We start from the raw sequence: 16,324 nt of genomic DNA on the forward strand, positions 1-16,324 counted from the left end.
GATGCATGCATTCCGAATTGAATTATGAGGACCCATTAGTGACATACTGCTACATGTTAATAAGCGTCACTGAAAAATTAAAAACAATCCAGACTGGTTATTCCGATTATCCGTACCTTTTTTAAAGTCCTTGAAGGAAAAGTTTTCATTGATGTGCGATTGGAATATCTCCGCTACTGAATTACTGAGCTTAAAACTGACGGCGGCGCTTGTCAACTTGCGTTAATAAAGCGAAAACTGAGAAATCGAAAATCTTCAACATGCAACATACTGGGATAAAATTTGTCTTAAAATGAATGAAACAGATCATAATTTATCGGGTTTTAAGATTCGGGATCAGCTGTTCCGTATTATTTCTTCATGTTGTCCAAAAGAGGCCCAAATTTGCCTCCTAGCGGAATTTAAAGTCTTAACGCACTTCTCAGAGCTTATATTGCTGAGGTTCTACATGATGAAAACCCTTCCTTGTTTTATTCAGCATTTAAATGCCGTGGTCCCTTTTAGTGCTATGATATGGGTAATGAGAAGTGGCTTCACTGATCCTCTCATAAAGTAAAACGATATATAGTGATACAGATTAGGAAAGGATACTCTACCCAACCGTTTATGCGATAAAAAAGGTATGTTTGGTAATACTATGCAAAAAAAAACACAGCTTTATGAACAATGATTATAAAAACTATTTCTTTCCCCTTCATGTTAGTTATAACTTAATTTGCTTGAATATGTCTAATGCTTGGTTGGATAATAAGCAACGTTTTTATTTAGGGCATTACTCGCATCTTCATTATGAAGTAAGATAGACATTAGCAGTTACCCAGAAATGAAGACCAATGCATATCTTATAAACTAGGATCTTCAAAGTGTCGCATAAAGCCTCTATGCTCCGTTTGCGGCACATATTTGTGCACCTTCAGTTTTATCGTTATCACTACATTACGTAAAGGGTCTAACATCTTTTTTAAACCCAAATACTATGTACTATGTTGGTGGTCGCATCATACCATATCATTCGCCATTGGGACAATCCCAATTGGGATGATGCCCTAAGAAATTCCAAGCAAGCCTTTTTTATATACCAACCAATTCTTTAGTGTCTTTAGCTGAATAGAAAAGGTATATAGCATCACTTCCATCGTCTGCCCAAAATCGAAACAAAGGCAACCATAATTAAGGTGCTTTAAAACGATAAATAAAAAGCAAACCTCTCCGGTTGCCTTTAAAATACGATACGTAGGAGAATTTTAAAGTTCCTTTGTCTCTGATTTACTGAATTGAATTTTCAGTGGCTTCCCAAAAAATGGTTCATCTCGTAACGAAATCATAGCCAAATTAGCTTCATCGACAGTTTTTAAAGTCACAAACGCTTGTCCTCTTAGCTTTGCACTCATAGAAATCTTTAACACCTCCCCAAAAGTCGAAAATATTAAATATAGGTTTGACTTTAAAGCTTCCAGTTTAATTTGATCATTCAAATTGCTAACATAAAGCGTACTTCTAGGTAACGTAGGTACCGTCGTTTCACTGGTTGAAATATCTGTTTTTACATCATGTTTTGGTTTTTTGGTTGCAGCTTCTTCTGACATATCTTAGGAATGACCTCAATGACAACTCCAATTAAAGCTGCATCTGGCATACTTAACATGAGTAAATTTAAAAGATGAGATATGAACATTGGAGTGAGAAATGTCGATAAGCAGAGCCAGGCTAAAGTTGAGATGAGATTTTCAAGAATCGCTAAATACGGACTCCAGACATACGCATGAGGCTAACAATTTATATACTGAGTGATATGAGATCTAATGAGGTAATTTGTGTGATTTAATATTGATTGGGCTCCCCTTTAGGGTTTCGTTGAATGCCTTGGATGGTTTCTACGCTTGTGCAACTTTCTGAGCATCTAGGAATGCATTGGTGAAAACATCCGGAACACCCGGGCCAGAACTAAATGCCATGCCACCTAGGGATATATTGTTATTATAAAACTGCGATACGTCTTTCGAAACCGCCTGCATCCATTTTTCATAACCGACGTGGAATTTTGGGATAGAATCCGAGACAATTGATACTTCCCAGTGAGCTTGGTTCAAGTCAGACTTGCTGATATTTAATTGTGTAAAAAATACACGTTTGACAGTGTTGATGATTTCTTCTGTAGATGGCAAACTCTCTACCTTATTGTCGGTCAAATAATGGCCACCTAACATAGCGGTCAACTTCGTGTAGGGGCCCTTGCTGATAGTTGGCTCTTTGGACGCAAAAAATGGCTGGTAGTTTTGTTCTACAATAGAATCGAAAATGACGCCTAGTAACATCTCTGGGTTTTTATTCGAAACAGGAACTAGATAACCAAATCCGTGGTGCTGTTTAATGACATCTTTATTTGGAAGGTAGAAGTTCACTAGCATGATAGTGTTAGATTGCAACAGCCTCAAAGCATTGGATAATTTAGGTTGAGTAACTATATTACTGATTGTGCTTGGATTTACAGTTAGTCTGAGATGATCGAGGTCATTAAACCGCTCTCCACCCTCGGTGTGTACTTCAAACTTTCCGTTTGATAATTGACCCAACTGGGTTACCTTTTTATTAGTGTGGATTGTGACATTTGGGAAAGCTTTGGATGCATGTAGCAAAGTCTTGGGAAGTGTTTCTAGCCCTTCCTTTAATCCCAAGATGGGATATTTCCCCAGGTTCTGATAAAGCTTTAAGAACTGCTCTGGGTCCTTTGCAAAAGTTTTTTGGTATAATTCCAACACAGGGGTCAATTGGCTCTTTCCTAATTTATTACTAAACATGGCCCTTACGAACGAACCATGATCTCTCTCCATTTCGTAAAACTTCTTAGAAACATGACGTGCACTTAGCTTTTTAATATCATCAGCATATATTCCATGATATAACGCCCCCAATAAGTTTTCTGCGACATATTTGTTACCAAATCGTCTGGAAAATAAGCTGAATGCAGTTTCATCAGATGTACTAGTAGTAGTAGCCTTTTTTCGGAATGGTTCACCCAAAATACCAGGTATTAAACCCTTGCCCAAAGTACTGAGAAGAAACTTCAAAAGTGTTGATAGTGAATTAGGAGTTTGAATCAATTTGTTATTACTGTCCAAAAGAAATTTCCTATTTGCCTCATTACTCGGATCAAGACAGTATACCTTACTCTTCTGGTTTAAATCCATCAAGGTATCAATAATCAATGAAGTGCCCTCAGAAGCCCCCCTAAGTGTCCTAGGGCCCTTTTCCATTAAAACTTTGTGATTCTGCTTATCAACACTTAAAGAAGAGTTGATGTACCCATGACATCTATGCGATGCCTCTAATAGTGTGATATTGATATCCGGTCTCAATCTGGCTAAAAAATATGTGAACGATAGCCCACTAATCCCACCGCCAACTACTAACACCTTGGCCTTCTCAGGAAGCTTTTTTAATATGATCGTCATTAAAACTTTTGATTTGAATAAATGAAGATATCTTTTGGTTTTTAATAATATGAAATATCTTGACAACCTACAAGTAGTAAACGAATTGAGGATACCACCAATAATTTAAACAACTAAAGAAATGTGACTGGATAAAGTCATATGACCTATATCTCTTGATGACAACCGATATTGCTTAACATACAACACACTTTTCCAGCGGTATTCTCCAACTCAACCTATTACGATTAAAGGTTTTTTACATAAACTGCACCGCACCAAAAAAAATCAGCAGGCCTGGGAAACCAACTTTGTCGTACAAAATTTTACTCATTACGATATAAAACTATTATTAACTTTAAGGATATGTTTTTGATATGTCTACTAGAATTCTGCTACCTTTTAATTCCCAATGCTCTTTCCTTTGATTGCCTAATTGAACTCAATCTCCATGAATCTTGATCCTTCGAAAACTTATTATGTAGTGGGACAATTTTCGTTTTCTTTCTAGTGTCACTTCCAGGATCTACAGGTTTGTAAAAGTGAGGCGCACTATCCGTTAGCCAATGGGGATCAATGACGGTTACTTGGGACATGTATTCTCTCGTTGTAAGGACCAAACTATGATAAATTACGTATTCGTAATCTTTTCCAAATAGCGAGCTGGAAGGATGGATTGTAATGGATGTACCATCCGCTATAGTCCTATACCCACCAATCTGAGGATCTCTTTTTGCGGCATTCCTAAAAAATCCAGATACGAGAGTTTTCCTTATTAGGTCTATATCACCGTTGCAACTTGTTATCGGAAAGGCTAACTTCTTGAATATCATTTTTAGTTGATTTCTAACATCTCTTGCGCGCTTTAAATGACGTTCATGCAAGTAATTATCCAGACAGAAATTCTTCGAAAAGTTGTTTTCGTTCCAACGTTTGTATACATTTAGAAGGGTCAAATGGTCGCCGTATGGGTGATGGAATCGAACCTTTTTGTTATCTGCATCCCTTTGTTTATCCTTTGGTCTATAGAAAACGTTTTGAACAGATAGCATTGAAATAATGGTCAATATTTCATCAGAGCATCCGTTATCCACTGCTGCAATGAGAGCCTTTGATAAAGAAGGTTCCATGGGGAACTGTGACATGCGCTTGCCTAATTTTGTTAAATACCCTTCATCATCTAAAGCTTGCAAGTTGTATAATGCCTCCAGGGCGCTTAACATTAACGATTTCGGCGGTGGATCCATAAACTCAAAATTCAGTAAGTCATTAATACCCATGGCCTTTAACATCAAAATAGTATGTTCTAAATTTTGTCTTTGAATTTCAGGAATTGTATTTCGTAACATTTCATTTTTAAAAGCACTCTCTGTGTACAAACGATAGCATTTTCCTGGCCCTGTTCTGCCTGCTCTTCCTTTACGTTGATTAGCTTGTGCTTGTGATATTGGGGCTACCACTAACTGTTCCATACCCATTCTAGGGTTATAAGTGTTTACCTTCGCAAATCCTGGATCTACGACATAATATATACCATCGATTGTGATGGAAGTTTCAGCAATATTGGTAGCAAAGATCACCTTTCTCGAACCTTTGGGTGTTGGTTCAAAGATCTTTGATTGGATTTCACTAGGAAGCGCTGAATATACAGGCAATATTAATAACTCCTGTATTGTATTGCCTAAAGTGCTGACGCGCTCATATAAGATTTCACAAGAAGTGTCAATTTCTTCCTGACCAGTTAAAAATACCAGAATATCACCTTCAGGTTCATTAATGTGAATCTCCATCACAGTATCTAATGCACTCTCAATGTAGTCCACCTGAGGAGTTTTTGCGTACACAACATCAACTGGGAAGGTCTTTCCAGGAATTTGAATGATTGGGCAATTCATAAAGTACTTCGAAATTTTGTCAGAATCTAGAGTAGCGGAGGTAACGATAACTTTTAGTTCAGGGCGTTTTAGCGCAGATTGCTTTAATAACCCAAACAATACGTCAGTAGCCACAGTACGCTCATGGGCTTCATCCAACAATATAACAGAATATTTGGACATTAATGGATCAAGTAACGCCTCCCTTTGCAACATACCATCCGTCATATATTTTATCCTAGTCAGGGCTGATGTTTCGTCTTCGAATCTTATAACATAACCAACTTCACAGCCAACCCTAGTGCCCATTTCTTCCGCAACTCTCTTTGCTACTGATACAGCGGCAACACGACGAGGTTGTGTACAACCAATAAGTCCGTTAATACTAAAACCTTCTTCGTCCAAATATTGGGTAATTTGTGTGGTTTTACCTGAACCAGTTTCACCTACAATGACCAGAAATTGATGATCTCTAATTGCCCTGACTAGTTTTTCTCGCATTTTAAACACTGGAAGTGCCTCTCTTTGAGCCTTTATCGGTAAGCTTGTCCTTTTCCCATACATGACTTTCTCTTGCATCCGGTCTCTCTCCCAAGCTGTGAGAGCAAGCTGCTGATCCTGATATATTTTATTCTTTTTATGGGAAGGATCATCTAGATCTTTTTGGCGTTGCAGATCCCTTTCAACATCCCTTTTCATAGCCAACTTCTCCTTTCTATGTTTCAACATTGTATGTGACCCATTCATTGCTGTATTGTTTAAGGACCCCTTTGGAACTCTAGTAATTATTGGCATTTCAGGTTTTTTGGATCTATCTAGTTGTCCAGACAGAAATTTAGGCTCATCTTCTATATTTAACTCTAGTTCTAGATGTTCTTCAACCTCCTGAGATCTTTTATTAATTTCTTGTTGTTGTGGTTGATGGTTTAGTTGCTCTACCTCTTCCCTCAACTCTGGGTATTCATCTACAGATGCTACACCACTTTGGATCAATTGTCTAATCTCCCATCTCTCTGGTGATGTGAGTTGGCGTCTCTTGATCTGCGTTTCCATACTGCGGCCACGACTTCCTTGGATCTCTTCGCCTGTAAGCTGATCCACAGCCTTCATACTGAGTGAAATTTTCCCATTTGGCTGTATTCGAATAACTTTAACATAAATATCTTGGCCAGTGCTGACGATATCATGCGGAGATGTGGGTCTTTCGTGACTTAACTCAGATATGTGAAGAAGGCCATCGCAATATCTCTCTTTAGTGCCAAGTATCTGAGCAAAACATCCAAATGAAGTGATGTTCTTCACTTTTGCTGGGTATATCTTTCCCTCTAAAGGAGCAGGATCCATTTCTGGTTCACGAAACCCTGTCCCTTTTATATCATCCCATTTAAGATCGCTATTAGGTAAAGCAAGCCCTGTAAAACGACTGGTCTTTGGAGGCTCATCTTCGTTTGCAGACACTTCGGGTTTTAAAACTTTGTAAATCTTAAATATAATATTGGAACTTAACCCGCTATCCATTTCATTCAGCTTCGCATGGAACCCACTTAAACTGTTTTGTTTGGAATGAATATCGACTATAAAATCAACAACAGCGGGGTCATCAATACCTAACTCTGTCTTCAAAAGTTCTGACACAGCATCTTTAGGTGAACTTTCTTTATCTTTATCTTTCTCCTGATCTTTTTTATATTGATTAACACATTGATACAACTCTTGTATACGAGTACGAGATATTCCAACTCCCAGTTGTTCGATTTTATCTATGAATGTATCAACATTATTACATTCGGCGTAAATGTTCAAAACGAAGTCTGCCACAACTGAGTCATTTATCTGTAATATATTGGATATCTTCTTTTGAATCACAGACATAACATTGGACGTTATTAAATATACAGAAGTTCTTATTAAAACTAATGTTCACTGGTGGATGTAGCACAACAGTTATCATACAAAGAAATACTGCCAAATTCCTGATGAGCCAAATTATCCATCACGTGCACGCCCTTATTGAACCGGCATGCCATCCATTGATAGTACGAAAGTTTAACAATATACATAAAAATAAGGTTATATGATTCAATGCGTATCAATATTGTAATATACAGTTTTCTATTATAGGTGTGTTAGATCAATCGTTAGTAATGCGTGGTAAGATTCAGAAGTTTTCTATTTCACGAATACCATCCTTGTCAACCACCTTGACAAGTACTCCCTTGAAGTCAATCGGCATTCTACGTTCCAGCTCTTCAACACATAGTTTCAAAAGTTTTAACCCTTCCTCAGTAGACATATCAGGTCTATAATGGTGATCTAATAATGAAAAGGTGTAAAATCCGGAATAACCGTGGGCAGCATAAGGTAATTCAACTTTGGTCCCTAGATAATCAATCTGATATAGTTCTGGTTTTTCTTTCTTCACATCGTATCCACCAATCAATACATTAACCTGAAAAGGTTTCCTAGATCTCAAGGATTTTGCCAATTCATTTCTAACAAAACTGGACTGTGCCTGAGGTGATAGTTCATAATTTTCTCTAATCATATAAAGCTGCATGTTTGCTTGAATATACTCTGAAAATTGCACGGTATCACCAGATTCACCAGTGAACGAAATCAATGAATGGGGGGATAACTGCCTAGTTTTATCATCGGTAGCCTTTAGCACAGATATACCTCTAGTTACAGCCTTGGAAGAAGCTAAAATAACAGAATCTTGGACTCTAATCCCTAGAATAATATCCATATTTAAACTGGCAGTTGAAGAAGTACTAATGCCCTGTAGGAACTTACTGCTGCTTTGAGGATGTTAACACAAGCTATATTACAAGATACACAGGTTGAAACTATAAACTAATGGTGCTTTTGCCACCCTTGTCAAATATCATAGTGTACGTTGGAGATTTCTAAGCTTATATAATCGAAGGCTCTAATTAATTTGAAGCAAATAGAATCTACACTAAAGTTACCTAATGACATTATCTGCTGGAATTGATGGTCGATTTAATGATCGTTGTCAGCGTCTTCTATATTGGATGTCTAAGATCAAAGTATTTTCGGTTTAGAAGGTAGAAAGCAGCACTTAAAAGCTCACTGTTTCTTCCAAACTATCATCTCGTTCTCTCTTACGCAATTGTATGTCTTGCTTGATAACATCTGACACATAGTTGCTGAAAATATCTATGAATGGTTGCAAGGAAGTTTCCTCAATTTTGTTCCCATTGGATTCCATTTCTTGTTGCAAAGTAAATAATGTAGGTGCATTAGATGGGGTGAATATATCAGTGATTGGGACGCAAACATTACCTGTTGAAGGATGAATACAAAATGGAGCCTTTAATAAGTGGATAGTTTGCTTTGTGACTTCCACATCTAATTTAGGATATAGTACAGCCAATATGAAATCCTCCTTACATTCACGCAACCGAGTCGTGTAGTCTTGTTTTCTTGTCTGTTTCATCTGATTGGAAGCGATTACATCGATATCCTTCCACTTCTTTTCACTACACCTGCCAGGGTTTTCCTTCCAATACTGTTTCAGCATGTCTGCCAATTGTCTATCATGTAACGCAGGTAACAAGGATTGTATTGCAAGTTCATCATCTTTCCACGGATCCTGCTCTCTCAGTATAAAAGAAAAAAAGTGTGGCTTGAGAATATTTAAGGAACGCGATAAATGGGGATGATATGGCCTTATGAAGTTAAGCTTCCTTTCTAGATTTCTGTCTCTAATAACATTCATATAGTCTATGATGCTTCTTCTCTGTATGTCAGTTAAAACACGCGCTCTCTTATCGCTTATCCAACAATGCGCACCACGTCTACCAGAGAAAACCCATATATATTCGGTAAATCCAAAATCTTCTCGCAGCGATGTATTCATGACTTGCATGGCTAAAGATATAAACTTCCAGCACTTATCACAAACCTGCGCCCTAGAACAACAGGTCCTGAAGGCGTCATAGTCATCCATGTCAATATCAAATACTAGCTCCTTCTCAATGGGTCTCATTTCTGTCTTTAGCACAGAATCACGATCTCTGGGAGGTTTGTTGTACACTGCACCAATTTCAAACCTATCTGGATTTCCCCTTTGGATTTGTTGTTTAAACTCTTGAATTGTATTGAACGAATTATATCTCTTGTAAGCTCCAGATCTAAAGGCCATCGCAAATTCTCTGTTAATTATGTCCCGTTGTGGCTTTGGAGAGTGGCTTAACCATTGGAAAATTAATTTGAAAGGATATAGATACTGGTAATAGTATTGCATATCAGATGAACTTGGACCTACATTGCCGACTGCTGAACTGGGAGGTGTAGAAGGCGAAATAGACGTACCACTCGATGACGGCAAGTCACCAAGCACTTTGTTGGAGTTCGTAGTCTCGACAAATGATGGCATTAATTAAGTTTGACCTTATGTTTCTCTTTTTGAAAATTGAGCTTATATGAATGATACCGAGCATTAAACTCTACATGCATTTATGTTCGTATGTACTTAAAGGAGAATCTTAAATACTGGTGAAGTTAGCTGAACATGTTCCTTGCAAAAAGCATGGCACGCGTCGATATATGTTTAAACGTAGTTGGTGATAATATGCATCACTACATTACCGAACAACCACTACTGCGGTAGGATGGACTGCTTGTTTCCAGTTTGTGTTCAACAGCTAGGTATTGGTTACCCTTCTCATGGCACCATTTTATGATTTGCTGATCAGTGTCGTATTCATAGGAACCAGATGACGTTTTAACTATCGTAGATTCTATGGGGAAATGGTAACGAGGTAGGAAAACGATTGTGCAACGTTCAGGTTTATCATGTGAATTAATTTCCAAGAGATATTTCTTCGTTTCAAGGCTGAATTCTGCATTTCTGAAAGTACCATTTATCTTTATTGGAAATGGTCTGAGAATCGCATCCAACGCACGGAAACCACTATAATCTAAACTTGGGAGTTCATCAACAGGCGTACTGCCCTCAGACATTTCGGCTGAGGGTGTTGTTGTGGCCACTGTGGAAGGAGGAGTCTCTATGTTAGTGGTAGAAGAAAATACCACGTTTTTGGTGGGTCTAACTGCGTCCTCAGCACACCAAATTGAAAAATCTTCTCTATTCCAATTGTCCCCCCATTCGTGGCAATTGTTAGGATTATAACACCATATTGAATACGAAATGTTGTTTCCCTCTATAGCATAACCCAAAGCATCATTTGCACTAATTTGGGACGAATAATCACCATTTTGGTAAGCCTTCTTGTCTTCGAGATCATACGGCATTCCAGTTTCTGTGAAGAAAATCGGAACGTTATCACCAAAGTATTCTCTACCTTCGTGCTTGATTTGCTTGAATTGCCTCCTGAGGCATCTTCGAATGTTCAATTCTCCAAAAACCATGCCGAATATTGGATTTAGATAAGCGCCACGCATAAAACCAAAGGTGTCAATATTAAACTTTTTATTCCATGATTTGAAAGTCATTGTCATACCATCATAATAATGACAAGCATACACCGTCTTGCCATCCATCAACTCGGAGCCTCTTAGATAAGGTGGCTTGTGTAAAAGCGGCGGTTCTATGAATAAAAATCTTTCACTATCAATTTTCCTAAATTCAGATCTATACTTGATCAAAAATTCAGTAAAATAGTTGTTTACAAAAAGTTCAATGTTAACCTCCTTCTCTGTGCCTGGTACTTGGGTAAAGTAATCTGATGCGTAGAGCTGAGCATATTTTTTAATTGGGTCATAACCCCATACATTATGCAATTTCCAAATGCAGCCCGGAGACCAATCTATATCTCGTTGCCAGCCATATTCCTCGTCTAATCTCTTTCTTTCTTCTGCGGTTAGCCATGCTGATTGCCCTTTGGGATCAATTCTGGTCTTGCCCATCTTTTTAGCCCCGAATACAGTAAATTCGAAAGAATCGACGCTACAAGCAAGCCCCTCCCCCAATTGGAAAGATTGAAAGCTAGTAGGCGTTGTGCCTCGGCGAAGATTATGGTCCTTCCAGTGTTGGTTTAGATTTTTAAAGCTGATATATCCACAGCTTGGCTCATTCAACGTCTCTAAGCCTAAAATATAATTTTCCTCAAACAATTCCGGAGCATTATCCCGGATATATTGGTAGAAAGTCATTACCGCAGCAAAAAACCTCTCTTGAAGGAAATCTTGGATATTAACACCATTAATAATGCACTTTGGTGCAAAGGCTTTCCCGCCAAAAAATACAGTGAACATGGTTTGAGCTGCTAGCCGGAAGTAGTTCGTAGTCCAAATCATTTTTGGGTATTCCATGAACTCCTTCTTAGACTTCATATCAAAATAATGATTGTGTAGCACAGCTGCATCTGTAATTTGGAATCGCTTTGGCTGCAAACCAGCGCAGTGAAACGTCCATAATGGTGCACCAGACCCACCTGAGAAACGGGACCACGTATCTTGATGAGGATCAAAATACACATATATGCCCCCCACTTTACGAATAACCCGCAAAAACTCCACAGTGTACTTCAAGTACTCTTCATCATAAATCCCAGGCCCGCCATGTTCCAAGGCCTCCCATGTAAAACAGTACCGAATACAGTTATACCCAAGTAGTCTTAGTCGTTTGATATGCTCTTCTGCCTCTTTTATGTTTAAATTAGGATTAGCAAATGATACATTCTTAGCATCGTCCCAAAATTCCTCCTCTAAAGGTGTATTGGTTGTTATTAGGGGGTAATTAGGAAGCTTATTACTTGGGTCAAGGTTAACACCTCTTAGTTGTATAACATTTCCATATTCATCTGTAAATTCACCCTCAGGTGAAATACATATTCTCTCCATTAAAACAGAACTTACACGAACAATTCAAAAGTATCACAACACTTATGTGAGTTGCAGTGCATCAAAAGTGCTACAAAAAAGTCCCGATTCAAGCTACCTAAATTTATTGAGCATTATATGTTTATAATCTTGTCCATTTTCCTTGTAAAATTAGTTTCTTAAAAACTTGAAAAATTCCTCAAGGGGAATGGAAACTAGAACAGAAACTCCGATACCGGGAGTCGAACCCGGGTCTCCACGGTGAGAGCGTGATGTGATAGCCGTTACACTATATCGGATAATTGTGAAAGTCCTTTTTATAATTTAATTAGTATGTATATTTTATAGCACGTGATTAGTATGGTTTCTTATCACGGTAATAATTCCCTAGTTAATACACATATATATACTGGACGTCTATTTATATAAACGTTATATTTAGTCATTTTTAATTACATTGGCATAGTATATATAACTTTTCAACAATTAAGTGGTGTTATATTTAAAAGTATAACGAGAAAGTGAATCTGGAATTTTGGAAGCTAAAGTATAGATTCAGGTTCAACTATACATATCCGTTTGTTTAAAGAAATTTAGTATTTTATTTATATATATATACAAGTATGAGAACAGAAAAAATAAATAGTTCGATTATTTCTCTAAGCCCTCCCGCTCCCCTTTACCCTGAGTGAGGGTGGTAGTAGAAACTTCTTCCTCATCTAGAGTGATGTTGTCCTCAACGACTTCAGAGCTTTTCCTCAGCTTGGCTTCCTCTTCTTCTTTCCTGATCAATTCTTCCTGTTCTTTCAATACATTCAATTTGAATTCGTTATCATCCGATGATGACTGAACATATTCTTCTTGTACAAGTTCCTTTTCTGAGGGTGTCTTAACCTTCTCCGAATACTGAGGGGTAGTACGTGCAGTGACAGGATCTTGTGCAGCTGTGGTTACGGGGTGTGTTTCACCTTCGTGAGCCTCAGCGGCAGGCTTCTGTTCCTTATGAGTAGAAACATCCAACTTTGCAACATTGTAAACCGGGTCAGGAATAGAACTCAACACCTGAAGTAAGCCGTCGTAATACAAATCCAACTGCTTGTTAAACTTGTCGTCTTTTGCCTGTGCGGATGTTTGAGCGGCCTGGTTACTTTGGTCTGTTTTCAAACCATCAAAAGTGTACGCACTTGATAAAATCATCAACACACTTGGGACTCGATGCCTTAATCTGAGTTCTAACCAAACTTTCATATTTTGCACTAATTCCTCACGGGAAACCCCGAAAGTCTTAATACCTCTGGAAGTAGCCGCCTGATATAGCTCCTCCATTGACAATGATTCAACACCCTCGTAGTCAATTACCTTGTCATCATCCATGATGATTTTCAGGCTGTATCGAATCTGGTAACGCAGCATAGCATCCGTGCCAAAGGGTCTTAAAGACATGTACTTTGCCATTGCAACCAACTGTGGACGAGACAAGTTATCCAGAACTGTGTCGTTTTTAAACATTTTTGCAATGGTGACGATATCATCATGTGTAAAGATGTTAACCTTGTTATCCTTAGGCGAATTGAGATTCCTAAAAAAGTTGAGAAACTTCTTCTTCTTCTCTGAGCTTTCCAACGAATTATAAGAAATCAAAGACGATTCTTCAAGGGTTTCTTGAAGAAAATTCGACGTCTTCTGTCTGATTTCATCGAACTTTACAATCTTCTTCTCCTTTTGTTTCCCAGATTCATATGTTGAGGGCAACATATTTGGGAAAATTTTAAGCACCACCGGTAGCAGTAACTCTGCAAATGGAATAATCAAAAATGCCGAAAACGGTACCAACCGGAACACATCACTCATAGTCCTCTTCAATTGTTTCGTTTCACGTCTAGACAACTCATACCCTTTGGCAAATTTCATCAAATGCTTCATCGAAACTTTAATCTCATACCCTAGTAACTTTGTACCATTCACATAGTGTCTGACCTCATGTTTTACCTTGCTCCACAATGAATCCTTCGGCTTCCCGGCTTTCCCATTCACAGCCGGAACGTCACCGTGCTTGCCACCTTCTATCTCCGCACCATCAATCCCATCCGTCTTCAAAGATCCTTTACCACTGCCACTGCCATACCCACGTCTCGCCGCCCCAACCACCAACATTGAACGCTCCTGCCTACTCCTATACTCTACCACCGGCACAACACCAAATCCGACATATTTCCCATAGCACTTCGCATACTGAACACCCCCCTTTCTGAGCACTGCCCTCATCAACATCCTTCCTATTATCCAACAATCTCTCTACAAGAACGAATCAACTCGGTTCTTTCTATACCGACCCTAATTCAGATAATAACGCCCAAACAACACGCAAATGGAACCTGCAAACTTAAATACTTGTCTTATACACCCCCTGTATTGTTTCTTCTTTGAACAATCCTTTCCTACCCACCTTGATCATGGTTCAATTCAAACTATATGTAATTAAATAATATAAATATATCAATTCCGGAACACGGCCAGGCCTTCCCGCTGCCGGCGAGCAACTTTTCGCCAAAAATGGCAAATCATAAATTACCCGGATATAAAGGGATCACCATATTTCATGGTTCACATACATCTCAAGCGTTCTTATACACATTTAATTCAATTCATGGTCGTTAATGGCATGAGTAGCGCAATGAATCCGCTGGAAAATGCAATGAAGGGGGCAGCGATATTTTCCAAGCAGGTGCAGGTATTCACATATACAGTTGTATACCTACGGTACGTGCGAGATCAGTCGATATTGAACGTACTATTTCCTTTGTTGTTGATATCCCTGACCAGGTTTGCGAATAACGTAGAAGCGACGTATTTTGATGTGGAGACGTCGGAGGAGACAGGTTTGACATTAAAGGAGCTTTTAGCTAAGACGATACATGTATTACAAGTGCTTTTCGTTGTTCAGTCGCTGTATGCGGTGGTTTATCACTATTTTATCAACTTGGAAAGCGATGTATGTCGATGGGTTTACGGGTATTTGTTTACTGATATTTTAGGGGAGTTTGATTGCTCACTGCGTGGCAAGACAGTGCTGTTCGTGCTCGATGTAATCGTGTTGCTATGTCAGTTGCAGGTTACGACAGACAGGCTGACACGACTAGACAATGGTAGGCCGGTGAATTTGCAAGTGTTTCCTCTACGTAAATATGGGATACTGTCTATTCTGAGAACCAGTACCACTGGTTTGCAAACAGAAGACTGGGAGTTGACAATTTCCGCGCCATTACGGAGTTCTGATAGCGGCGTCATCAGTAGCCGGACTAATTCTGGAGGATTCAATGAGGTTGCCTACGGTAGCGTGCGTTAGAGGTTGAGGTAGGGTAATTCACGGCTTTCTTTAATTTTAGCGACATCGAAAGTTTCTTTCCAGTGTATCGTAGACAAAAGGTGCCTAATAAAAGAAGAACAAGAAACCAACAGCAAGGGAGCCAAGGGACTTTTAATCGTCAGGACTCTTGGGGACGAACTCAAGTTTTTTAATTTGGACGATTGTTTCCACTGAGAATGCAGGAAGAGCGGACGAAACAACAGTCGGAGGTGGATGATAATGGTGTTCTTTGTATACGGCCGCCAAGAACAGCGGGTAATAAGGAACATTTGCAGCGAATCAATTACCTAATGCAGCTGGCTGTGTTTCATACAGCGCATAATTCTAAAGATACCTTTCAAGGGCTGTCGCGGGAGTATGCTTCGAATATGGATCTGATACAAAAGAAGACCAAAGTGGCTTTGATGCCCACAGTAAAGCGAAGGGTTTGCAAACAATGCCGTAGAATCCAGCTCCCCACCAAGACAATGAGGTCATATATTGAGAACAAATCTAAAGTAGGACGCTTGAACCCTAAGGCTGATGTTGTGGTATATCAGTGCCGTTGTGGCGGGGTAAAGCGGTTTCCTGTAGGTAAAGATCGAACATACAGGACATACACAGAGATAGAAGGAAACGTTTTAGATTTAGAAGGCACACATGGGGGGGACTGAACAGAATGATACTTTAAACCCCCATCGATCCATCAGCCTGTCCGAATACCTCCACCCCTTTCTGACTGCAACCCAAACACAGCAGATATACTGCTATCTATATACACATCTATAAGCCCACCCGTTATATGAAGTTTACATGTACATAACAGAAAACAACACACATAAAACACCGTCATGCATTTTCAA

The 16,324-nt window shown here is 38.9% G+C and overlaps 9 protein-coding genes and 1 non-coding gene across 10 annotated transcripts; 2 read left to right on the plus strand and 8 right to left on the minus strand.

The window, feature by feature from the left end:
* Positions 1-1,244: 1,244 nt before the first annotated feature.
* MSL1 (U2 snRNP complex subunit MSL1) lies at positions 1,245-1,586 on the minus strand (the record flags this gene model as incomplete). Its single annotated transcript, XM_003644272.1, has 1 exon — positions 1,245-1,586. The coding sequence occupies one exon, from the start codon at positions 1,584-1,586 to the stop codon at positions 1,245-1,247; it is 342 nt and encodes a 113-aa protein (XP_003644320.1).
* Positions 1,587-1,874: 288 nt separating this feature from the next.
* HEM14 (oxygen-dependent protoporphyrinogen oxidase) lies at positions 1,875-3,452 on the minus strand (the record flags this gene model as incomplete). The annotated part of the gene is made up of 1 exon (XM_003644273.1): positions 1,875-3,452. One exon carries the CDS (start codon positions 3,450-3,452, stop codon positions 1,875-1,877), a length of 1,578 nt encoding a protein of 525 aa, XP_003644321.1.
* A 374-nt stretch (positions 3,453-3,826) lies between these two features.
* PRP22 (DEAH-box ATP-dependent RNA helicase PRP22) lies at positions 3,827-7,177 on the minus strand (the record flags this gene model as incomplete). Its single annotated transcript, XM_003644274.1, has 1 exon — positions 3,827-7,177. The coding sequence occupies one exon, from the start codon at positions 7,175-7,177 to the stop codon at positions 3,827-3,829; it is 3,351 nt and encodes a 1,116-aa protein (XP_003644322.1).
* A 286-nt stretch (positions 7,178-7,463) lies between these two features.
* PRE1 (proteasome core particle subunit beta 4) lies at positions 7,464-8,051 on the minus strand (the record flags this gene model as incomplete). Its single annotated transcript, XM_003644275.1, has 1 exon — positions 7,464-8,051. One exon carries the CDS (start codon positions 8,049-8,051, stop codon positions 7,464-7,466), a length of 588 nt encoding a protein of 195 aa, XP_003644323.1.
* A 336-nt stretch (positions 8,052-8,387) lies between these two features.
* PRI1 (DNA primase subunit PRI1) lies at positions 8,388-9,707 on the minus strand (the record flags this gene model as incomplete). Its single annotated transcript, XM_003644276.1, has 1 exon — positions 8,388-9,707. The coding sequence occupies one exon, from the start codon at positions 9,705-9,707 to the stop codon at positions 8,388-8,390; it is 1,320 nt and encodes a 439-aa protein (XP_003644324.1).
* A 203-nt stretch (positions 9,708-9,910) lies between these two features.
* Positions 9,911-12,136, minus strand: EGH1 (hydrolase; the record flags this gene model as incomplete). The annotated part of the gene is made up of 1 exon (XM_003644277.1): positions 9,911-12,136. One exon carries the CDS (start codon positions 12,134-12,136, stop codon positions 9,911-9,913), a length of 2,226 nt encoding a protein of 741 aa, XP_003644325.1.
* Positions 12,137-12,342: 206 nt separating this feature from the next.
* Ecym_1267 lies at positions 12,343-12,414 on the minus strand. The gene has a single exon. It is a non-coding gene; the product is annotated as a tRNA-Glu (tRNA).
* Positions 12,415-12,766: 352 nt separating this feature from the next.
* On the minus strand, positions 12,767-14,386 carry MDM38 (ribosome-binding protein MDM38; the record flags this gene model as incomplete). The annotated part of the gene is made up of 1 exon (XM_003644278.1): positions 12,767-14,386. The coding sequence occupies one exon, from the start codon at positions 14,384-14,386 to the stop codon at positions 12,767-12,769; it is 1,620 nt and encodes a 539-aa protein (XP_003644326.1).
* A 328-nt stretch (positions 14,387-14,714) lies between these two features.
* VLD1 (Vld1p) lies at positions 14,715-15,461 on the plus strand (the record flags this gene model as incomplete). The annotated part of the gene is made up of 1 exon (XM_003644279.1): positions 14,715-15,461. One exon carries the CDS (start codon positions 14,715-14,717, stop codon positions 15,459-15,461), a length of 747 nt encoding a protein of 248 aa, XP_003644327.1.
* A 197-nt stretch (positions 15,462-15,658) lies between these two features.
* Positions 15,659-16,135, plus strand: RPR2 (ribonuclease P protein subunit RPR2; the record flags this gene model as incomplete). Its single annotated transcript, XM_003644280.1, has 1 exon — positions 15,659-16,135. One exon carries the CDS (start codon positions 15,659-15,661, stop codon positions 16,133-16,135), a length of 477 nt encoding a protein of 158 aa, XP_003644328.1.
* Between the last annotated feature and the right edge of the window lie 189 nt (positions 16,136-16,324).

Source organism: Eremothecium cymbalariae, chromosome 1 (assembly GCF_000235365.1).
Source record: "Eremothecium cymbalariae DBVPG#7215 chromosome 1, complete sequence".
NCBI classification, from domain to species: Eukaryota; Fungi; Ascomycota; class Saccharomycetes; order Saccharomycetales; family Saccharomycetaceae; genus Eremothecium; species Eremothecium cymbalariae.